The sequence below is a fragment of the Ovis canadensis genome, chromosome 13 (genome assembly GCF_042477335.2).
Source record: "Ovis canadensis isolate MfBH-ARS-UI-01 breed Bighorn chromosome 13, ARS-UI_OviCan_v2, whole genome shotgun sequence".
Taxonomy (NCBI): domain Eukaryota; kingdom Metazoa; phylum Chordata; class Mammalia; order Artiodactyla; family Bovidae; genus Ovis; species Ovis canadensis.
In genome coordinates, this window is record NC_091257.1 from 74,581,776 (window position 1) to 74,605,465 (window position 23,690).

Sequence of the window (23,690 nt, forward strand, 5' to 3'; positions counted from 1 at the left end):
TGATCATTATATATAAAAAGTTTATTTTAGAAATCACATATCTTTAAAAAAAATAACATTGAAGTTTTAAGTTCTGACCTTGACTGAATGTTACTCACCCTCTGCATGTCAGGGTGCTCTGTGGTATAATTGACGATGTGAGGAAACCAAGTCCCTTTACACTAGTTAACATGAATGTGAGTTTTAAAAGAAGAAAAATTTTAAAAAGAAGTTATTTTGGAAACACACATGGAAGCATCTTGATCTTGTAAACAGAAATCCTAAAACTACAGACACACTGCTGAGACTATTCCAAAAGCTGAAAAAAAGTAGGCATTATCATTTCAATTCATGAACGTTAAAAAGGTCCAATGGAACCAGTATCAAGAGTGTAGTGTGCTTATCCCAATGCATCTCAGAGAGAAGCAGCAGAAAAGTTAGACGTTGACTTAACCGTTTTGAAGGCTGAAAGTCACAAAATGTGGGTAGTTTTGGTTGCTAATTTCTTGGGTAGAACTGGTTATCCTTTATCCTACTCAGCAGGTTTCTTTCAGTCTTATAAAAATGGCACCCACAGATGGCCAAGCTCAAATGTTGGAGAATCAAGACACAAAATAAATTTAAACTATGGACCCAAAAATATAGCTCTTTGGAAACCTGAACTATAACCTGTGACTTAACATGAAAATGGTTTTATAAATCAAAGAGTTAAAATGATCCTTAAGGATGACATCTAAAGCAGAAGTTTTAAACAGTAAACTTCAGAAGACTATAAATTAATTTCTATAACATAAAACAATTAGTCTATTTAGTATCTTTATCAAATGATCCCAGACTGTATTTCTAGGTACTCCTACTCAGATCATGAGGTATCTGTATTGGGGGATAATGATAAACCAGAACATCTATCTGGTAAGAGGAGCTCAGCGCTCTCTGACGAGGCTAGAATTGAATCCAGAGAAGTACTGTCGCTATATAAAAAATTCTAAGAATAAGAAAACCTGTAATATTTGGTTAATTGCAAAAAAAAAAAAAGGGAAAAAATTCTGAGAACACTGCTGATGGGTGCATCCAAGATGAGCAGTCATGGTGCATGCTGCAGGGAACTGAAAGCTGAGATTGAAAATCACGTGAGGAGAAAGTCAACTGATAGAGATCATTCCTGATGATGAGCAACAGCTGACAGCAGTAGCCGGTTCGCCTACTTTTGATTAGCTCGACTACACTGTCAATGTTTCCCATCAAAGGGTAACAAGGTCATCTTACTGAAGATAAGCGTTTAGGTTGTGATAGGACTATGAGGGAAGTGTGCTGCGACACACACCTCCTACGAACCTTCAGAAAAAGCTGGCCACTCATTTCACTGAAGTGAAACGTGTGTTGACAGTAACGTTGCAGATCTGAGCTTTATTATCAGAATGACGTCATTTTAGGATAGAATTGATAGATTTTCTAAAATGAACTTAATATGGCATAAAACTCTTGATTCTCAGAGCTGTATGCCTATATACCTGCCGAAATGTATTTTGGAAATATACAAGGAGGATGCAGAACAGGCACAGAAGCTGACAAAAATATCCAGATGCACATTCCTCATGACGGATCCACGTGGGATCCAGAAAGCACTTTAATACCCTATCCTTCAAGTGATCAAGAGTCTAGAGAAAGCCAGTCCTGTATTTACAAAACTGATGAAAATCACACTGTAATAATCAGTGAGTGCAGAACAACCGCACAGATCTGTGTTCCCAACTTTTTCCACCATGATTCTCCATCAAGGTAAAAAAAGATTCTTTCATACAAATCCCAGAAGGATGTAGAGGTGGCAGCACAACTGCCGGAGATGGAGCGATGACTTACTACTGAGGCTGGTGACGGACAAGGAGGGGGGTTGGTGGAGAGGAGGGCAGAGTCCTCCAGAAAAGAACCCTGTGGAGCGCAGGCAGCTCTAGTCCGTGGTTGACCTCCGGTACCAAAACCGTGCCCGGAAGTCATCGCTGCAGGTCATGAAGCCGGGGTTGGTGGGCGAGTGCACGATGCAGCGCACGATGTTGTTGTGGCCCAGCGAGAGCAGGTTCCGGCGCTCGGCCGTGCGCGAGTCCCAGCAGCACAGGCTGATGGTCCTCTCGTCGGGCAGCAGCACGTAGTCCTCCGTGTGGTTGAAGACAGCCTGTGTCCGGTGCACCTGCCGCCCACTCAAGCCAGCGCCTGTGCAGAGACCGAGAGGTTAGGGGCCTGGGTGCCAAGGCCAGCTTTCCAAGTCCACACCTAGAACTCAGACAACAGTTCTACTTTTGTTATCAGCTGGACTGATATAAACACAGTATTAATCGCTGAAGTGATACACATTTACTGTTCAATTTTGGAAACTCTTAAAAACATCTTAAAAAGAAAAAGAATATACAAGTGGTGCCACATTATCTAACTTCATGTTGGGTACACTTACTTCTCCATGCTTTCTTCCTAACTGCAAAGTATCCCACTGTTTGGAAGCACCATTACTTAATGATCCTTTTCTTGCCACGCGTTTAGTTTGTATCCAATAGGGATACTGTGATAAACATCCTTGGTGGAGAAAACGTTATTTCTTTGGGATTAAATGCCCAGCACTAGAAGCCCTGGGATGTATGAGCAGCCACTCTCCAGAAGAAGTTTTATGCTTTTTAATGACCATGAATAAAAAACCGTATTTTATGCTTAAAGTATTACATGAACTATTACCCCCCGCCCCCAAAAATCTGATAACCTTACACCCAGGGTTAACATTTTGATGAGCAACTTTTCTAAATATCTCTGTGCACTGTACACTCATTTCTAATTTATGTTTAAGTCAGAGCTACTACATGTGGTGGAGACCTACAAAGAGGGGAATACAGCTCAATGGGTAAAAATACACTGTGTTGTTGGATCTGGACTCAGTACTTATTCTGGACATGACCCTGAACAAATGACTTAACATTCCCTAGGCCTCATCTGTTCTGTGGGGATAATCAGAGTACCTGTCCTCAGGATGCTGTGGGGATTAACAGGAGGTGTGATGTCCAGTCCACTTGGCAGGCTTAATGTTCAACAAACATTACTGTGAGTGTGTGTGCATGCTTCCCAAGACTCTTCTTAAATTTCTAACAGTGGTTATAGCAGCTCAAAAATATATGTGTATTTAAATTTTTGATCTATGACACCAAGTTGCCCTTCAGAAATATTTTACCAATCGATATTCCTAACAGTATGTGATTTCCCAAAATGTTAATTGATACTAGATAATACCAATCTTTTAAATTTCTAAAATCTAATGAGCAAGAAAAGGATACTTCCATTTTTGTTTCTTAGGTTTTTGGTGAAGTTGGCCATCTTTTCTTGGGTTCACTGACCAATATTTGACATGTTTATTACCTACGCTATGGATATTTTCTCCGAAGTCCAGCATTTTAATTTTGTTTACAGCGTTTTAAATTAACTTCTAATATCAAAATGTCTAGTATTTACTTGATAGTTTTCCCTTCTCCTTCATTATTTCAAGGGCCCTTTGAATTCTAACTAAACATTAAAACTGGAAAAACAGATCCAAAAGTGCTGACATGAAGGGGTCTTAAACTGTGAATGAGGAAAAAGGGGAATTTGCATATAAATTCAGTATAATCTCATTTAAAAACCAAATCCAAATTCTCCAACAAAACCAACCAATCAACCACATATAACCACAAAAATGTTCCAAACATTCCTAAAACAAAAATGACTCCTCCGTGCTACACCAGCTACAGTGGAAGCCGAGGAGGAAGCTGACTCTGGTCACCATGAGATAATCCTAAGGTAGGTTATGCTGCACCCTAGCGGCTCCCAGGTCACTAACTCTCATCTTCTCCACTTACTAGCACCGCAGGAAATCCCTTTTCTTATGAGTTTTAAGTTCTGGTCACAGTAGTTTCAGTGTGTGACACAAACAGCTCACAACAGAGGAAACTAGCTGGTTTTCTACCAAACAGCCTTTTGATGCTACAAGGATCAAAAGGATGAAACACAATATTTTAACACTTACTATCAAGTAATTAAATCTGAACACTGTTAGGGATAGGATCCATTTAAATGGATCTCGTAAAAAGAGCTCTGGCACAACTGTTACAACCAGAGACCAATGTGAATTAATCAGAGAATCAGACTAACATCATCGCGTATTTATATAGGTCCAGAACACTTGGGGGAGAAAGCAATGGCACCCCATTCCAGTACTCTTGCATGGAAAATCCCATGGATGGAGGAGCCTGGTAGGCTGCAGTCCATGGGGTCGCTAAGAGTCAGACACGACTGAGCAACTTCACTTTCACTTTTATGCATTGGAGAAGGAAATGGCAACCCACTCCAGTGTTCTTTCCTGGAGAATTCCAGGGACGGGGGAGCCTGGTGGGCTGCCGTCTATGGGGTCGCACAGAGTCGGACACGACTGAAGTGACTTAGCAGAACACTTGGGGTTTCTTCCGGGGGCTCCCTCTCTTCAGGCACAAGGCAAGATCTTCTCTCTCACTCACTGAGGGTTTTCTCTGAACTATGTTCATGTTTTTGTGGGCAATAGGCAGGCCGTGGGTATACAAATGAACCTCCAAACTCTCAAGTGTTACTTGCATGGAATCAGATCTAATTTTAGCTGTTAACATACTGAGATGAGCCAAGTTAAGAAACCGTGGCTTCTACTTCCAACTCTGCCTCTTATTTGATTCACATGGATTTATTGTGTGGATCTGTTTCGAGTTCTGGAAACTAAAACAGCTCAGAAACATGAATTGATATCAACCTCTTACATACCTGTGTATCTGACCAGCGTTCGTCCTGTTGATATTTCCCAAAGTTTAGCTACAGAGTCTTTTCCACTTGACAGAATGTATTTAGAATTTTTCGAAAAGATGGCAGAACAAACTTCCGCGCCATCATGTGCTTTCTCGAACGTTGTGATGCACCGATTTGAGACGCCATCCCATAATTTGATGCAGCCATCCTTGCTACCAGTCACGTACATATTGGCACTAGGATTGTAATTCACTGAACATATGGCATCAGTGTGCTGATCTTGAGGGTTGCAAGAGACAAAGCACTGAAATGTGTTGATGTCGTAAAGTCGAAGTGTCGGATGCTGAGTCCCCACAAGTATAAAGTCTCCAGAAGGATGAAAGGAGATGGAGCGTAACATTTCAGCCTCCTGTCAGGAGTGGGGGTGGGAGGTGGGGTGGGGGGGAGAGAAACCACTATTAAACCTAGAGGAGATGCACAGAATATCTGGCCAATGCAGAGAATCCATAAAACAATGACCAGATATTACACAGGCACGAGAAGAACAACGAACTTAACGAGAGAATCATTTAAACAAAGATTTCCGAAACTATTTACTGGTGAGGTTATTTCAAAGAACACAGAAGTGAGCTTCATTATTTTCAAATAAACAATGGGTGAACTGAAAATGGAATATTATCATTCTATGATACATCTGTGGAGCTTCCCTGGTGACTGAGACCATAAAGAATCTGCCTGCAACGCGGGAGACCCATGTTCAATCCCTGGGTCGGAAGATCTCCCAAAGAAGGGAATGGCAACCTACTCCAGCACTCTTGCCTTGAGAATTCCATGGACAGAGGACCCTGACGGGTTATATTTACAATCCATGGGGTTGCAAAGAAATGGACATGACTGAGAGACTAACACACACACACACGATACCTTCATATACAATTAGTGAATAAACAACTGTACTTTAAGAATAGCTCCTTAGGACTTCCCCAGCAGACCAGTGGTTAAGACTCTGTGCTTCCACTCCAGGGGGCACAGATCTGATCCCTGGTCAGGGAACTAAGGCAATGGCACCCCACTCCAGTACTCTTGCCTGGAAAATCCCATAGACGGAGGAGCCTGGTAGGCTGCAGTCCATGGGGTCGCTAAGAGTTGGACACAACTGAGCGACTTCACTTTCACGCACTGGAGAGGGAAATGGCAACCCACTCCAGTGTTCTTGCCTGGAGAATCCCAGGGACGGGGGAGCCTAGTGGGCTGCCATCTATGGGGTCGCACAGAGTTGGACACGACTGAAGTGACTTAGCAGCAGCAGCAGGGAACTAAGATCCGCCCCCAAAGAATAGCTTCTTTGTCCCAGGGCTCCAAATATTGAGGTGGAAGCCACTACTAAAACACCAGAAGGTCTGAACTGCGTATTCAGAATAAGGCAACCAAATGTTGCTTTTTCAGCAAATACCTGAGTGTCTCAACTAAATAATTTTGTAATTCCCGTAAGCTACACTGTAGAGAAGTTGGTTATGTTTTGCCTTTAAGCAAGAATCTGCAACCTTTAAAGAATGATGTGAGTTCTGAACCATCTCTCTGACCACAAGCTGTCCTGAGTGGCCAGAGGAAGCTGGCGCCTGACAGCACGAGCGCCGTGCCACCTGGGGCAGGCAATGCATCCTCCTTGTTTACAGGACAACCACTGAGACAACTTTTAGAAAGAGAAGAGTCACACATCCACTCACTGTATTTAAGGAAAAAAAAAAAAAAAAAAGAAGCTCCTTTCCAAACATTCCTCACCTGGATGTATTTGAAGGCTCTTTTTGCAGACGGTTTGGAATAATCAAATAATTTAAGAGTATAATCCCTTGAACCAGAGGCGAGGATCTGTTCTGTTGGGTGGAAGGCGAGACACGTGACTTCATCCACGTGGTCGTAAAGAGTTCGAATCACTGGGTGGTTTTCCATGTTCTGCTGTGCAGTCTCGTTCATCATGACCTAGGCCGACAAGGAGAGAAGAGAAACTCTAAGTGTACTCACTCTCGTTCTTCCAAGAAGGGACAACAGAAGATAAACAGTAAGATGCGACTGGGATCTTCACCTCGATCGGCATGGCACTTTTGGCCAGCATTCTTTCTGTGTCTAGGATTTTTATGGACGCGTCAGCAGATCCAGTAGCTATTAGCTGCCCATCTCTACTATAGGTAGCTACGCGACAGGGTCCTTTGTGGGACGTGACGTAGCAGGTTTCATACTCTGATGCTTCTGGGGACATAGTCTGGACATCTGCATCAAACTCCAGGTCAATTCCTGTGCCAGGGGCAACTGTGTCTGACCGACCAATTGCATACTGAACTGCAGTGTCGTCATTTTCCATTCCTGAAAGCAGTAAAAATGAAGGGCATGGAAAAACATTATTTTAAAAGGACAAGGCAAAGTTCTCGATCCAAACTGGGAATGCTGTTTGCCAATGTCAATGTATTAGTTCTTCGAGCCACATGACACTTAATACTGTACAGAATTACGTATGTTGAGCTGGGGGCACACACAGTGACAAGACTGTGAGGCAATATGGGCTGTGGGAAGTTAGGCTCCACTAGGTGAAGTCCTCTCCCCAGATACTTGCCTCTGAAATGTTCTACTTTAACCACAACTATACAAGCTGAAAAAAAGCACTTCTGTAGTTAAATCGCTCACTTTTTCCTGTTCTGAATTTTAATATTTTGAATGTCGAGATCTATCATTAGCAGCTTTGAAGCTCATTAAGTCAGACATAGCGTTAGTAGTAGCACTAGTGAAACACCTTTGAAAAAGTGTTAAGCTATGAATAAAGTCAATCAAGAATATTCATTTTGAATTGAAAAATAACTTGACATTGTACAAACAATGTTGATTAGTATAGAAAAAATCAGAAATGCAGATGAACAAAAAAATAAACATAATCTTGTATGACATATCACCCAGAGATAATTACTGCTAACATGGTGATATGAATCCTTCTAAGCCTTTCTCCAAGCACATGGTTGTTTCATTTCTTAAAACAAAAATGAAACCACACCATTTAACACGCTGGAACTTACTTGGTCATTTAACCATACAGAACAAACACCTGGTCAGTGTAATAAATGTTCATCCACATCACACTGTTGGACCCAATTTTATGGATCCAAGAACCTTTATAACCAATTCCATACTGCTGGGCATTTCAGTGGAAATCATTCTATTTCCCAAGGCTAATCTCACAATTTACATTGCCAAGTCAAAGGGTACAAACATGTATGGTAATTCTTATTGCTTCCTATGACACAGGCAAGCACCAGGATACACTGTTGAATAAGACAAGGTTCAAGGTTTTTATTAAACTTTCAGTTTTCTGGTGGGTGGTAGGATTGTGAGGGAAACGACAGTTCTAAACAATAAAGCAAAGTTCAGACAGTGATCCTGTAACGAGGGAAATAGGACTGTTGTTTCAGAGCAAATGGGGAAATATGGGGAAGATGTTCAAGTTATTTTAGAAGAGATGAGGAAGACTCTGAGATGACATTTGAGTTGAGATTTGAAGCAATAATAAACAGAACAGCAGAAAGCACCAGATAATTCGTATAAAATCCAGAGCCTAGAAAGAATCAGCTCAAAACCTTCACAATCTGGACTTTGTTTACTCCTCCAGTATCTAGCACTGTACTTGATACATACTAGCACTAAAACGAAAGGGCAATCATCTTGAAAAACATCTGAAACTGTCATGGGCTCAATGAAGAACTTCCATTCCCAAGTTACCAAGTTTGATGAGATGTAGGAGCTGCTCCGAGGGTGCACACACAGACTGAGGCTTGATTTCATTGATGAGGCCATTGGCAATGCTGATATAGCCATCATAGAGCAGCTGGCTAATGATCAGCTTGTAGAGCTGCTGACGGTCCTTCAAGCCCACTTTGGTTCTGTACATCTTGGAGAAGGGGAAGATAATTTTTCTGCCAGCTGTAAGAAAACAGGTGACAATGAAGGGCAAAGGCAGGAGTAAACCACAGAAGCAACACAGGAATCTGGTCAGACTTTTCAGGGTTTAAATCCCAGCTCTACCAGCATTCTCTTTGGTTGGCAACTATGTTTCTCTGAGATCAGGGGCCTCAGCTCTCAAAAGGCAGCGAAGGTTAAACACGATAGGGCATGTAGATTCTTTTGTGCACAGTGGCATACAAACAGCTCAAAATATGTCAGACAACATTTACAACGAAATCTCTCTTCATCATTGTTTCTTTGCCAAATTAGCCACCTGCGACTTTAATTTTTCACTGCAATCCCCAGAATCTTCCATTTCTTCTGCTAATAAAACACTGGTAATGTTGTAATAGCTAAGAGAGCTGCTATTGTAGGATGCCCAGACATTACTGTTTCCACCAGCCTAAGCTGTTACATTTACTAAGGTCAGTTATGGTTATTCTTAAAACATCTTTTAAGACAATGGAGCTTGTTATGTTACATAATTACACAGTAAATCAAAACATAAGGGCAAAAAAGCTATCATGTAATAAAAACTAAGTCAAGTTGAATGCTTTGGAAAGCATTGCTTAATAAAATATTTGCTAACAGGATATGATGAAAACAACTACTTTAAAAAATGGAAAAATTGGAAGGACTGTGCACTTTGATTTACAAGTTCTCAATCTCAGAAAGCAAAAGAGAAAATTGTAAATAATTGTTGGTTTTTGAGTTTATGGGGGAAAAAAAAACAGAACTCCAACTGGTGAACATGATTAGATAATCTGATTACAAAAATCAACGTCTGTACATGTGTAGGTCCGTACAGACACCAGAGATGGGAAACAACAATAAATAAGTCATCGGCAGACAGGTGGCTGTGGCAGAGAAGAAAACTGACAGACAGACCACAGGAGAGAGAATATAAGAAGGGTGGTCAGCGGTCTATTAATACCAGTACCTCCTGGTACTGCTGCACTACACAGGGGTTAATTCTGAAAGTGGGAGATTGTAGTAAAGGGGTGGGGAACAATGTCTTTAACTACACAATGCCCTCTGGAGAATTACTGAGGCTACTGATCATAAGAACAGTTAACATTTACTGGGTGCTGACCAGGTTTCATCTCAAACCTCGACCACATCCTGTGAAAGAGGTCCAGTAATCTTGTTTACAGGTGAGGAGTGGATATAACCTGCCCAAGGTCTCAGAACTGGAAAGAATCAGGATTGGAATGTAGGTGGTTTGACTCTAGAGACTGTGTTGTTACTAACCACTGCTGGTACAATTCCTTAAAACCTTAATGATATTAATAAAGCTAGCTAAAATTCATTAGACATTCAGTATAGCATATAACAAGGTGGCACAGTGGTAAGGAACCTACCTGCCAGGTTGGATCCCGGAGTCGGGAAGATCCCCTATAAGAGGAAATGGCAACCCACTCCAGTACTCCTGCCTGGGAAATCCCACTGACAGAGGAGCCTGGCAGGCTACAGTCCATGGGGTCACAAGAGTCAGATGTGACTTGAGCATGCACGCCAAGCCACAGTACATAATACACATGGTGTAAGCAACAAATATGCATACCTCATTCAACCCTCATTTAATCTCATTTTCAGTTCAGTTCAGACACTCAGTCGTGTCCGACTTTTTGCAACCCCATGAATTGCAGCACACCAGGCCTTCCTGTCCATCACCAACTCCCGGAATTCATTCAGATTCACATTCATCAAGTCAGTGATGCCATCCAGCCATCTCATCCTCTGTCGTCCTCTTCTCCTCCTGCCCCCAATCCCTCCCAGCATCAAGGTCTTTTCCAATGAGTCAATTCTTCGCATGAGCTGGCTCAAGTATTGGGAGTTTCAGCTTTGGCATCATTCCTTCCAAAGAAATCCCATGGCTGATCTCCTTGCAGTCCAAGGGACTCTCAAGAGTCTTCTCCAACACCACAGTTCAAACGCATCAATTCTTCGGCACTCAGCTTTCTTCACAGTCCAACTCTCACATCCATACATGACTACTGGAAAAACCATACCCTTGACTAGACGGACCTTAGTCGGCAAAGTAATATCTCTGCTTTTGAATATGCTATCTAGGTTGGTCATAACTTTTCTTCCAAGGAGTAAGCATCTTTTAATTTCACGGCTGCACTCACCATCTGCAGTGATTTTGGAGCCCCCAAAAATAAAGTTTGACACTGTTTCCACTGTTTCCCCATCTATTTCCCATGAAGTGATGGGACCAGATACCATGATCTTCGTTTTCTGAATGTTGAGCTTTAAGCCAACTTTTTCACTCTTCACTTTTACTTTCATCAAGAGGGTTTTTAGTTCCTCTTCACTTTCTGCCATAAGGGTGGTGTCATCTGCATACCTGAGGTTATTGATATTTCTCCCGGCAATCTTGACTCCAGCTTGTTTCTTCCAGTCCAGCGTTTCTCATGATGTACTCTGCATAGACATTAAATAAGCAGGGTGACAATACACAGCCTTGACATACTCCTTTTCCTATTTGGAACCAGTCTGTTGTTCCATGTCCAGTTCTAACTGTTGCTTCCTTACCTGCATACAGATTTCTCAAGAGGCAGGTTAGGTGCTCTGGTATTCCCATCTCTCTCAGAATTTTCCAGTTTATTATGATCTGCACAGTCAAAGGCTTTGGCACAGTCAATAAAGCAGAAATAGATGTTTTTCTCGAACTCTCTTTCTTTTTCCATGATCCAGCGGATGTTGGCAATTTGATCTCTGGTTCCTCTGTCTTCTCTAAAACCAGCTTGAATATCAGGAAGTTCACGGTTCATGTATTGCTGAAGCCTGGCTTGGAGAATTTTGAGCATTACTTTACTAGCATGTGAGATGACTGCAATTGTGCGGCAGTTTGAGCATTCTTTGGCATTGCCTTTCTTTGGGATTGGAATGAATGGAATCTCATTTTAGAGGTGGGCAACTGGAGGCCCAGAAAGGTTAACTCACCCAGGATTCAAGAGGTTGTAAACGGCGGAGCCTGGATCCTAACCCAAAGCCTGTGCTCTTACTGTGCTGCGCTGATGGAGGTTGAGCAAATACATGTAAATCCATTCTTGTGTAAACACTAGGACACAACAGAGAAGATGAAGCCGCTCAAAGAAATCAGTGAACACTGCAAGGATAATGTGGCTTTGTCATCCTGTCTCTTATGTTAGGCACATCAACCGGCGTACCAAGAGATTAAAAAAGAAAAGAGAGGACGAACTCCGCTTAACTCCCATAGAACGTTCGCTCGCTGGGCTAGTAAGCAGGTAATTACCATCCCCAAATTGGCAGATGAAGGGGCTACAGCCCGAGGGCAGAAAGAGCCCAGTGCAGGACAAGTTGTACCAGGAGCTGGAAGGACCAGGGCGAGAACACAGACGCCCTCTCACCGAACGCTCCGCTATGACCCCGACCTAGAGGCCAACGAAGCATGGAAGGGAGAGTGTGAGCAAGGCCATTAAGGAAAAGGAGGGACAGTGCAGGCCGAGCCCAGCAACTCAGGGCGCACGCCACCCCGCTCACTAATGACCCTTCCCGCCCCGCCCTGGTCCTCCCGATGGCTCCCCAAGGGTCCCAGCCGACCGCACCAGCACTCTCCACGCAACCCTGGCTCCCCATACCCGCTGGTCCCGCTGTCTCCGTCTCCCGCTCTCTCCTGGAAAAATGGAGGCGCGAATCCTGCCCGATCAATCGCTCCGTGCGCACGTTCATTGCGCACGCGCAAAGGGCGTCGCGCCGAACGCTGCGCTATCGATCCGCACCCCTCAACTTGCTCCTGCCCTTCTCGCCATCTTACTTAGGGGCACGACCGAAAGACTCTCACCTCCTTCAATTTTATCTACTCCGCGACAACCCTGACGCCAAGGAACTGTTGCTTTACGGACAAATGTCAGATCCAGAGAATACCGCGGGCGCTAGAACGGCCACGGGTGTGTCGGGCCGTTGGCTCCACCACTTCCGGGGCTTTACGGAGCAAATGCGCCTGCGCGCCTTCTCCGCCGGCCTGTGACTCAAGCTGTAGAGCTGGCTTTGAACCAATGAAAAGGCAGCGCCTCTCTATCCCCGACCAATCAGCATTCGGAATAGAGAGTTTAGCTCCTATTTAAAATGAAGACTTTGAATCTTAACGGCTGAGCTCTCGGGAGGACTTGGTTTCTTTGGATCGGAGGTGGGAGTCCACAGGTGCGTAGACCTGGGGCATCTCTCTGGGGCGGGCGGGCGGGCGGACCGAGGGTGGCCTTTGCGGGTTGGTGGGAGGGAAGCGGTCTTGGGGATCGCTGGGTCAACGAGGGGTGGTCGGGGCGACAGAGCTTCCTTTTCCGTCCCCCCCTTCCCGTTCCTCCCTGCGCCCCCTCCCCCGCCCCCCGTGCTTTTCCTGCACCCTCCCTTCTGTGCTTGGATATTGATATGCCCTACAGCATGCCGCCTGGTGTTTATTGAACACCCGGAGTGAATGGGGTTGTGGGGGTGGAGGGTTGCTTTCTGATGGGGTTCTCATGTTAAGTGAGCACCTGGGTAAGAAAGAATGCAAAATGTTTTTTTGCCGTCTTGGAATTTACGTTCTAGGGGTGGTGGGTGAGGAGACAGACGATAAACTAACAAGATAACTTCCGAAAGGGATGAGTACTAGAAGTGGGCTAGTTTGAATAGACTAGCCAGGAAAGGCCCTTGTCCGGGCAGGATGGATGAGTGGGTGAATAGATAAACCTGGAAGCCAGTGCTTCTCAAACCGTATACCCTGGACTCCCTTTATCGGGATTACTTGAGCGTTCTAGTTAAAAATATGAACCCACCTAAGGGATCAGAGGGGCTTCCCAGGTGGCGCTATGAAGCGACTCAGGTTCGATCCCTGGTCCTCCCTGGAGGAGGGCATGGCAACCCACTCCAGTATTCTTGCCTGGAGAATCCCATAGACAGAGAAGTCTGGTGGGTTACAGTCCATAGAGTTGCACAGAGTTAGACTCCACCCATGCAAGCAAGGGATCAGAAGTGCTTGGGTGTAGGGCTCAGGTGTTTGCATTTTTATCAAGCTCTACAGGTGATTCTGATGTTTTATTGAGAACTAGTGTATGCCCGGTGTATACTGGTCATCTGGGGATGTCTTTGAAACGCAGGGTCTTAATTTGTTAGGTCTAGAGTTGGGCTCCAAAGTCTCCATTTCTAACAGTTGTCCTCCTGATGTACATGTGGCTACCATCCTTGACTTTCACTCATGTTTTCTTCTCATCCTTAACCTTCCTTGTTGTTTGAATTAAACGTGTTTCAGCAGCATACTCATTTCCTCTCCACTGCCCTTCATATGTGCGGGTAATTTGCAGGTTTGATGAAGGAAGGAGAAGTCTCCACCCACAGTGCTATTAAATCTGCTTTTCTTTGTAGACTAGTAGGATCTCCAGTTTGAAGTGGAGGGATCTTATGCAGGTCGCCTGGACATGAGACTCTCGAACTTGGCTGGAGTCCAGAATCACCTGAGAAACTGTCTTCTGTGGCTCTCTGCGGAATTCTGAAGCAGAGACTTAGTCCATTCTGTTCCATTATTCTTCCTGAGAAGGAAAAGTGTATTACCTGGAGCGAATGAATATTGGTAGCTTCTATAAAACCAGTGTCTGTAGAGCTATGTGATCTCATGAGTCAGCTGCTTGTAACTGTCAGGGAGAGTGAAGAAGGCACCACAGCATGGGTGAGAATACCGTTCACATGATATGAGAATGTATTTCCTTTTCTTGTCTGTTTCCGAATGGCTGTTTGATATAAGGACTCCAGATTCTTTAGTCTGGTCTCCTCTTGCAGGTGGAGTTATTTGTTTGCTTATAAAGTGGATGTGCAAGTGGGGGTCTGAAGAGTGCTTTCTGATAGGATTCTAGAATTTAGGGAGCAAGAGAAATGGATAACGGTTTCTCTGGCCCAAGGATCCATATATCTGACTTGTTAGAGGGATCACTGGGCACAGTGTTGCAGATGGACCATAATGGGGCAAAGGTGAAAGCAGAGTGGCCACTGGGAGCTTTCTGCAAATAATTGAAGGGAGAGAAAATTGTGGTTTGACCAGGTGGGAGTAGGAAAGGTTGTGAGCAGTGATTTTCAAAATAGAGCCTGTAGGGTACGCCGATGGCTTAGATACAGGGTTTGAGGGAGAACCATGTAAAAGATTATAAGACTTTAGACTTGAGCAACTGGCAGGGTGGAGAGAGCAGGTGAAGGGGAGCGAGTATTGGGAGGAAGCAGGACGTCAGTGGGGACAGGTTAGAGCTGTGATGCCGCTCAGATTACCAGGTGGTAGGAGTTCAGAGGGGAGCTTTGGGCTCGACATGGAAATTTGGGGGTCCTCAGACTGTGGATGGTATTAAAAGCTGGGGAAGAAGAGGTTTCATTTGGTGTGTTGGGTTGAGATGCCTGGCAGGCTTTCCTGGGGCATGCTCAGCAGGTGATAGAGAGCCTGGCAGGAGAGGAGAGGGCAGAAGGCACCAATTTGCATTCTCCTAATAGAGATGTTTAGAGCCCTGGGGCCCTACGAAGGTGTAGACAGACAGTGGGGAATCCCTTCCACGGTTACCCTAGACACTGATTGGTGGCACAGGTGAGGCTCATCAGCCAAGGTGTTTGCTTTGGGACAGCTAGTAGACAAGTCTGTGCAGGACCCCCTGGAATGCCAGGAATGCTCTTGAGGGGAAGGCTGAGAATTGACCTTTGACCTTTGGATCTGGCAACAGTCGGGTCTGCCCTCTGCCCACCCTCTGCCCAGAGCCTGGTGGGGATGAAAACCCTGTGAGAGGGAGCCTGCAGCCCCGTGAGGGAGGTGATTGAGACAACTGTTGCCCAGTTCTGCTGCTGAAAGGGGAGGCCAGAGATGTGGTCATAGTTTGAGTCAATTTAAGGGTAAAGAGGACTTTTTATTTAAAGGCAGCATAAGGAAGCTGGCCTGTAGACTGATGGAAGGGATTCATTAGAGAGATGATGAGAGAGTGGGGTAACGCAGTTCAGGAGTGGGGCTGGAGTACCAGGGAGGGGAGAGGATGGGATGCAGTGTGTGAGGGGAAAGAAAGGCCCCACACCTGAACCTGATCTAAACCCCATACTTGTGCTCTATCACAGGAGAAAATGCTGCTCCCTTATCAGCCTTCATGGACAACAAATCATGTCAAATTCTGTGTGATGCTGAGGCTTTTTCATCAGGATTTTTAACCCTGATCCAGTGTGACGCTTTGAAGCAGATGGATTTTTACAAATTAAAGGTGGTTCTTTTTTTCTTTTCAGGAATCATGGACAGATGTAAAGAAAACTGCATCTCAGGGCCTAAGGTAAATTGAATAATCAGGAATCTCAGATCCCTTTTATAAGACCCAAAGGGAAGTTGGGTTTAAGCCTAGAGTTGTTGTCACCTTTCCTTTGAGATGTGACTGTGGTTCCTCCACCACGTCCCTGGGTGGGAACTCGTTGCTTTTCTCAGCATTCAACAAGGCTCTGTTGCTTCTCTCAGTGTAACTTTTATTTCGCTCTAACTTTTTGAAGAGCCTGTGTTTGTTTCCTCTTTTGCCTCAGATCCGTTTTGTGAGTACTTGGAAACTGAAACACTAGTAAATCAATAGTAATTAGCTTTGGGGACTATTAAAACTGTGTTCATCATTATTTAAAAAATTATATAATGAGCTTTTTGTGGAACATGTGGCAAATATAAAACTTCATGCAAAAATAATCACTATTGAATATTTTATGTGTTTAGAGAAAAGACTGAAAAAATACAGATATTGTTGGAAGAAGTTTCAGTGGAATTGGGATTTTAGTATAAAGTTTCTGAATTGTAGCTTCTTGCTAAAGAATAATTCCCAAGTCACTGAGAATTCTTAGAAAGTGTTTAATGCCTCCCTTTTTAGATAAAAGTTTAGTTAATGAACATTTTTTTTAATGGGGACATGACTTTTAGGGGTAGAGTGTTGGGGAGTGGGTAGGAGGTGTCATTCAGGTATTTCAACCCTATACTAACTGTATCGTCTGCAAGTGCTGATTCCAGTCAGTTTCCCTGTCCATCTGTTATCATTGCTGCTGCTGCTAAGTCGCTTCAGTCATGTCTGACTCTGTGTGACCCTATAGATGGCAGCCCACCAGGCTACTCCATCCCTGGGATTCTCCAGGCAAGAACACTGGAATGGGTTGCCATTTCCTTCTCCAGTGACAGTCATTATATTGCAATATTAGAAGACAGACCTTTGGAATACTCTCAAGATACTCAGCTTTCCTTCATGAGGACCATCACATTCCTTTTTCCTCCCCAATCTAGACTGCAGTTCCACTTAGTGATGGCCCAAAACGTGTTCCAGTGGCTCAGCAGTTTCCCTCTCAGAATCCGGTGTCTGTGAACAGCGGCCAGGCTCAGCGCGTCCTGTGTCCCACAAATTCCTCGCAGCGTGTTCCTTCACAAGCACAGAAGCTAGTCTCCATCCAGAAACCAGTACAGACCCTGAAGCAGAAGCCACCGCAGGCAGCCAGCGCCCCTCGTCCTGTCGCCAGGCCACCAAGTAACACCCAGAAGAGCAAACAACCCCAGCCACCAGCTCCCGGTAAGCAGTCTTCTTAGGCTCATTGGAGAGCCACTCTTTTATTTGCTAAAAAAAAAACCCCACTCCCACATATACAGATGTGTGTTTACTATTTGGAACCCTATCTTTTACATCATTTCTACTGAGGATGGGGAGAGCATCTGATGTCGGGGTGAAGTAACAAGTCTACTGTGGTCCAGGCCTGACCCCCACCCTCCTGAAAGAGGTGGGCAGTCAGGGAAGACACAACAGCAGCCCCGTATTCTTTGGATTGCTTATTGGGGCAGAGGGCATTCTTTTAGCAAGTATACTTGGAACTGAAAAATTCCAAGGTTCTGGAGCATGGAGGGAAGTGCTGGGGGTTCGGGGAGTGAGTGGACTGAGGCAGGCAGGGCGAGGTCAGGGTGGGCACTGTCGGCCTCAGCAGGGCTCTGTCCCCTATGTACTGGGAAGCTGCTGAAAGGTTTTTGAGCAGAGGAGGGGCTGACTTGCCTCTTAAAGAAAGCTTATCTGGATGTGTGGGATGAATTGAAGAGTAGCCATGCTGGACCCAGGGGTACCAGGTAGGAGGGAGGCCATTGGGTTTTGTCTCCAGTATTGCAGGGGCCTGAGCTGGGTCGGTGTTAATAGTTATTTCCCAATTGTTGAGTGCTCCATAGCAGGCTTTCTTCATCCATGTTGTGTCATTATGTCCTCGTAAGCACTCTACAGAGGCAACCGTAGTTTCTACCTCGATTTTGTGGAGGAAGAAGCTAAGACTTCGAAGCATTAACTTATGCAAACACAGCCAGGGCAGAGTGATTCAGACAGATTTGAGAGCTCACTTAGGATGCCAGCTTGACAGAATGGGGCAGTAAGCCAGACATGGGGACGGTGGTTATACCGGTGGCATTAAACCATTAAACTGAGATCGTGAACTGTGGAGGGAAAGACTACAGTTTAGACCTGAATTCAAAAATCTCACCAGGGCAAACTGTGCTACTCTTGGAGGTTGAAGTGCTGGAAATACGCAAGTAGAAATGTCCGGTGTAATTTCCCCTTGGCTGCTGACACAGTGGGAGGAGGGTGGTGGTTGGCTCGTGTTTTGTTGCACATTGTCTGATGCTGACCCACCTCCTGTGTAAGAGGTGATGAATTGTTATGAATGGGAAGACTGGTAACTCTGTTTAGAAGCTCTTCATTTAGAAACTGAGGCTCCAGGGAGAATCTACACAGCCCTGGGTTTTTAGATTATCTGAGGGCCTATGATGTATCTGCTTATCTTTTACTCTCAAAAGCTTTATACAGACTTCAGATGGCAGGAGTCAGGTTACAGTGTAGTCGTCTTTTTTTTCCTTATTAAAATAAACCCCAAAATAGTCCAGATCTGTCATTCTGAGCATACCACTGATATTTTGGTGACTACTCTTTGATTCATCTCTAATCAAAGACTGTTAACTTATTCTATTTAGGAAATAATCCTGAGAAGGAAGTGGCGTCAAAACAAAAAAATGAAGAATCAAAAAAGTAAGTTTTATCTTATGTCCAAAGTTCTGTACCATCATTCTGCTAGAACATACTAATGTCATTTAATTGCAAATTTAGTTATAGGAACAGACCTGTTAAAAATAGACCTTTGTACTTTCACTTGGAAATTTGGAACATCTATAGTTTCTAAATCTTCAAAGAGAGAAGGGATTTTAATGATTTTATGAGAGACTCGAGTTTTTCTTACTGCTTTTCACATTTAGAAAGGACTTATATTTGACCTAGAATCTGTTACAGAAATCAAGTGAAACTTCCTCTCGACCCTCAGAAGTAACTACCACATGCAGTTTCTGTATGCTTCTCTGCTACTTTTAATAAAGAGGTGGCAGTTAAATAACAAAAGGTGGTCCTCTTGCAGCCCTATGGACAAATACTTGACTGTAGAGTACTTTGAAAGTATTGATGCACTTACTATATCTGTTCTTCATAAAAAGCTTGGCTGTATTTTCCCTTGCTCTCAGTCTCTGAACTGTCTAGACTCTAGCCACAGCCTTTTATGCTCTATCTGCCTACCAGAAACTTTCTGAGAGTCTCATCCAGTGGTTCCCAGCCCACTGTCCTGTAGGCTCCATCCTGTTTGCTTTCCCAGAGTGGTTCTCCACTGCAGAGAGTGGTGGCGTCTCCACGTCGAGAGGAGGCCATTTGAAAGAAGTTCCCAGTTGTTTCTGGAACCTTCTTGCTTCTCCAGTTCCTCATCCAATCCTCCTGTGGTCTTAGCATTGTTGCTAATAGGTCTGTGCTCAGAGCATAGTACTGTCTCAGAACACTTCCCAGCAAGTGCCTCAGCTCCAGAAGTCCAGATTTTTCCCTGTCACAGACTCATTCAGAGGAGGCTATGGTTTGGTTCTTGCCGAGGATACGTGCTGAATACCACTTTGAGTATAGAATTATTGATAGGACTGGGGTGTCTGCTACTCATTAATATACCTCATTAGAAAGGATGTGTTTTCTTGAGACTTTAAAATGTTCAATTCTTCCCCAGAAGGCAATGGGCTTTGGAAGATTTTGAAATTGGTCGCCCGCTGGGTAAAGGAAAGTTTGGTAATGTTTATTTGGCAAGAGAAAAACAAAGCAAGTTTATTCTGGCTCTTAAAGTATTATTCAAAGCTCAGCTGGAGAAGGCCGGCGTTGAGCATCAGCTGAGAAGAGAAGTAGAAATACAGTCGCATCTCAGGTAAGTCTTCAAATGGTGTCCGGGAGAGTGGCGTACAGAGCTTAGACTTCAGTGTTTACGAACTTCTTTGTAGAAGGCTGGCTTCATAGTACTGCAAAGAATGACTAAATTCATCATTTTTTCAAAGATTTATCTAGACTTAACTGCTGTGGTTTGGAAAAATTGCTTGAAGGTTTGTCTTGTTAATGGAGTAATTTACTGGATGAGTTTTGTTTTGTTTTGGTGGATAATTAAAGGAATGATACCTCTTATTTTGAGTTCAGGTTGCACACTGGTAGCCTATAGGTTGACTTTAGCCAGTGGATCTTTTTGTTTTCAGTGAATTTAAAAAAATCTCAGCTAGCCTGTGCTCAGCTGTCCAAAGTCCTCCACAGCACATCTGCTGCCGTTATTGAACATGGTCTGTGTTGTCTATCTCATGGAATTTGAGTTTCAAACTACTGTGGGAATGGCACGTCTTTTTTTTTTTTTCTTTCAATTTGCGGAGACTTAATATTTAGCTGAATTCTTTCCCCCTAAGAATATAGATGGTTCAAAGGAAGGAGATAGTCTTAACTAAACCTGAGGTCCAGGTTTAATACCTTGGAATGCATGTAAATTGATAGCAGTGTACATATTTTTCTTACAGTGGGTTCATAGCTTCATATTTTCAAGGGCAGTGGAAGGTGGGATCTGTGACCAGCAGCAGTTCTCACCACTGGTTTCACATGAGGGATCTGATACTCAGTACAGATGCCCCGCCATACCAGGTGTCCATCTTTCATTGCAGGCATCCAAACATCCTCAGACTATATGGTTATTTCCATGATGCTACCAGAGTCTACTTAATTTTGGAATATGCACCCCTCGGAGCTGTCTATAGAGAACTTCAGAAACTGTCAAAGTTTGATGAGCAGAGAACTGCCACGGTGAGTTTTCATTTACTGTCCAGACTAATTCTGTTTACTCTATACCTGTCCTACACAGTGCTGTACCTTTCATTATATAATAGAGGGGGTTTCGTTTCATGGAAAGCTAGCTTAGTACAGGGGTCCCTCACCTCTGGGATCTAATGCCTGATGATCTGGGGTCAGGCTGATGTAATAATAATAGAAATGAAGCACACAATAAATGTAATGCACTTGAGTCATCCCGAAACCATCTGCCCTACCCCAGGTCTGTGGAAAAATTATCTTCCACAAAATTGGTCCTTGGTACCAACACTGGCTTCAGCTCAGTTCAGTTCAGTCGCTCAGTCATGTCCGATTCTTTGCGACCCCATGAATCGCAGCATGCCAGGCCTCCCTGTCCATCACCAACTCCCAGAGTTCACCCAAACCCACGTCCGAGTCGGTGATGCCATCCAGCCATCTCATCCTCGGTCGTCCCCTTCTCCTCCTGCCCCCAATCCCTCCTAGCATCAGAGTCTTTTCCAATGAGTCAACTCTTCACATGAGGTGGCCAGATTACTGGAGTTTCAGCTTTAGCATCATTCCTTCCAATGAACACCCAGGACTGATCTCTTTCAGAATGGACTGGTTGGATCTCCTTTCAGTCCAAGGGACTCTCAAGAGTCTTCTCCAACACCACAGTTCAAAAGCATCCATTCTTCAGCACTCAGCTTTCTTCACAGTCCAACTCTCACATCCATACATGACTACTGGAAAAACTATAACCTTGACTAGTTGGACCTTTGTTGGCAAAGTAATGTCTCTGCTTTAGAGTATGCTATCTAGGTTGGTCATAACTTTCCTTCCAAGGAGTAAGTGTCTTTTAATTTCATGGCTGCAGTCACCATCTGCAGTGATTTTGGAGCCAAAAAAATAAAGTCTGACACTGTTTCTACTGTTTCCCCATCTATTTGCCATGAAGTGATGGGACTGGATGCCATGATCTTAGTTTTCTGAATGTTGAGCTTTAAGCCAACTTTTTCACTCTCCTCTTTTACTTTCATCAAGAGGCTCTTTAGTTCCTCTTCACTTTCTGCCATAAACGTGGTGTCATCTGCATATCTGAGGTTATTGATATTTCTCCCGGCAATCTTGATTCCAGCTTGTGTTTCTTCCAGCCCAGTGTTTCTCATGATGTACTCTGCATAGAAGTTAAATAAGCAGGGTGACAATACACAGCTTTGACGTACTCCTTTTCCTATTTGGAACCAGTCTGTTGTTCCATGTCCAGTTCTAACTGTTGCTTTCTGACCTGCATATAGGTTTCTCAAGAAGCAGGTCAGGTGGTCTGGTATTCCCATCTCTTTCAGAATTTTCCACAGTTTATTGTGATCTGCACAGTCAAAGGCTTTGGCATAGTCAATAAAGCAGAAATAGATGTTTTTCTCGAACTCTCTTTCTTTTTCCATGATCCAGCGGATGTTGGCAATTTGATCTCTGGTTCCTCTGCCTTCTCTAAAACCAACTTGAACATCAGGAAGTTCACGGTTCATGTATTGCTGAAGCCTTGCTTGGAGAATTTTGAGCATTACTTTACTAGCGTGTGAGATGAGTGCAATTGTGTGGCAGTTTGAGCATTCTTTGGCATTGCCTTTCTTTGGGATTGGAATGAAAACTGACCTTTTCCAGTCCTGTGGCCACTGCTGAGTTTTCCAAATTTGCTGGCATATTGAGTGCAGCACTTTCACAGCATCATCTTTTCAGGATTTGAAATAGCTCAACTGGAATTCCATCACCTCCACTAGCTTTGTTTGTAGTGATGCTTTCTTAAGGCTCACTTGACTTCACATTCCAGGATGTCTGGCTCTAGGTGAGTGATCACACCATCGTGATTATCTTGGTCGTGAAGATCTTTTCTGTACAGTTCTTCTGTGTATCCTTGCCACCTCTTCTTAATATCTTCTGTTTCTGTTAGGTCCATACCATTTCTGTCCTTTATCGAGCCCATCTTTGCATGAAATGTTCTCTTGTTATCTCTAATTTTCTTGAAGAAGAGATCTCTAGTCTTTCCCATTCTGTTGTTTTCCTCTATTTCTTTGCATTGATCACTGAGGAACCCTTTCTTATCTCTTCTTGCTATTCTTTGGAACTCTGCATTCAGATGCTTATATCTTTCCTTTTCTCCTTTGCTTTTCACTTCTCTTCACAGCTATTTGTAAGGCCTCCCCAGACAGCCATTTTGCTTAGGTACCTTATATACAGGTAAAATCAAATACCAAATGAAATCTTGTGGTTCATTTCCACAGCTGTTTCTGTGGAAATAGATATAAATAGTTACCCTGTTTAAAAAAGAGAAGAATGTATTCTTGATTAGTTTTAGATTTACAGAACAATTGAAGATAGTGCAGACTTACTTTTTCCTTGCACATCTGACTTCTATTACTGTTTTATATCTGTGGTACAACTGTTATAACTAATGGACCACTGCTGCTGCTAAGTCACTTCAGTCATGTCCGACTCTGTGCATCCCCATAGACAGCAGCCCACCAGGCTCCTCCGTCCCTGGGATTCTCCAGGCAAGAACACTGGAGTGGGTTGCCATTTCCTTCTCCAATGCATAAAAGTGAAAGTGAGGTCGCTCAGTCGTGTCCGACTCTTTGCGACTCCATGGACTGGAGCCTACCAGTCTCCTCCGTCCATGGGATTTTCCAGGCGAGAGTACTGGAGTGGGATGCCATCGCACTAGTACATAACTATTGTCTGAAATTCAGACTTAGATTCAGATTTCCTTTGTTTCTCATGATTAGATTCAGTTCAGTCGCTCAGTCGTGTTCGACTCTTTGTGACCCCATGAAC

General features: G+C 43.9%; 2 protein-coding genes across 5 annotated transcripts in view; one reads left to right on the plus strand and one right to left on the minus strand.

Annotated features, from left to right (window-relative positions):
- Window positions 1-12,713, minus strand: CSTF1 (cleavage stimulation factor subunit 1). 4 transcript variants are annotated; one of them, XM_069546844.1, is made up of 8 exons: window positions 11,692-11,857; window positions 11,281-11,532; window positions 11,093-11,169; window positions 8,521-8,721; window positions 6,842-7,119; window positions 6,541-6,738; window positions 4,777-5,167; window positions 1-2,187 (listed from the first exon to the last, which is right to left on the minus strand). In XM_069546844.1, exons 2-8 carry the CDS (start codon window positions 11,517-11,519, stop codon window positions 1,928-1,930), a joined length of 1,644 nt encoding a protein of 547 aa, XP_069402945.1. In that variant the 5' UTR covers window positions 11,520-11,532; window positions 11,692-11,857; the 3' UTR covers window positions 1-1,927. The 4 variants fall into 4 exon arrangements, with proteins under 4 accessions (XP_069402945.1, XP_069402944.1, XP_069402947.1 ...); XM_069546843.1 differs by lacking the exon at window positions 11,692-11,857 and having other exon boundaries at window positions 11,281-11,607; XM_069546846.1 differs by lacking the exons at window positions 11,093-11,169; window positions 11,281-11,532; window positions 11,692-11,857 and adding an exon at window positions 12,554-12,713.
- Window positions 12,445-23,690, plus strand: part of AURKA (aurora kinase A) — an 18,137-nt gene continuing 6,891 nt past the window's right edge. Inside the window, exons 1-6 of the mRNA XM_069546848.1 lie at window positions 12,445-12,912; window positions 15,985-16,028; window positions 17,006-17,285; window positions 18,716-18,770; window positions 19,774-19,965; window positions 20,735-20,873. Coding sequence (XP_069402949.1) covers window positions 15,990-16,028; window positions 17,006-17,285; window positions 18,716-18,770; window positions 19,774-19,965; window positions 20,735-20,873 — 705 coding nt within the window. The 5' untranslated portion in view covers window positions 12,445-12,912; window positions 15,985-15,989. The remainder of the gene's footprint in view (window positions 12,913-15,984; window positions 16,029-17,005; window positions 17,286-18,715; window positions 18,771-19,773; window positions 19,966-20,734; window positions 20,874-23,690) is intronic.

Coding starts and splice junctions, on each gene's coding strand:
- CSTF1 (XM_069546843.1), bottom strand. CDS start 11,555: ATGCTCAAAATTCTCCAAGCCAGGCTTCAGCAATACATGAACCGTGAA. Junction 7,120..8,520: donor CCTACATCTCATCAAACTTG/GTAACTTGGGAA, acceptor TACTGCTTTCAG/GAATGGAAAATGACGACACT. Junction 2,188..4,776: donor AACGCTGGTCAGATACACAG/GTATGTAAGAGG, acceptor GTCTCTGCACAG/GCGCTGGCTTGAGTGGGCGG.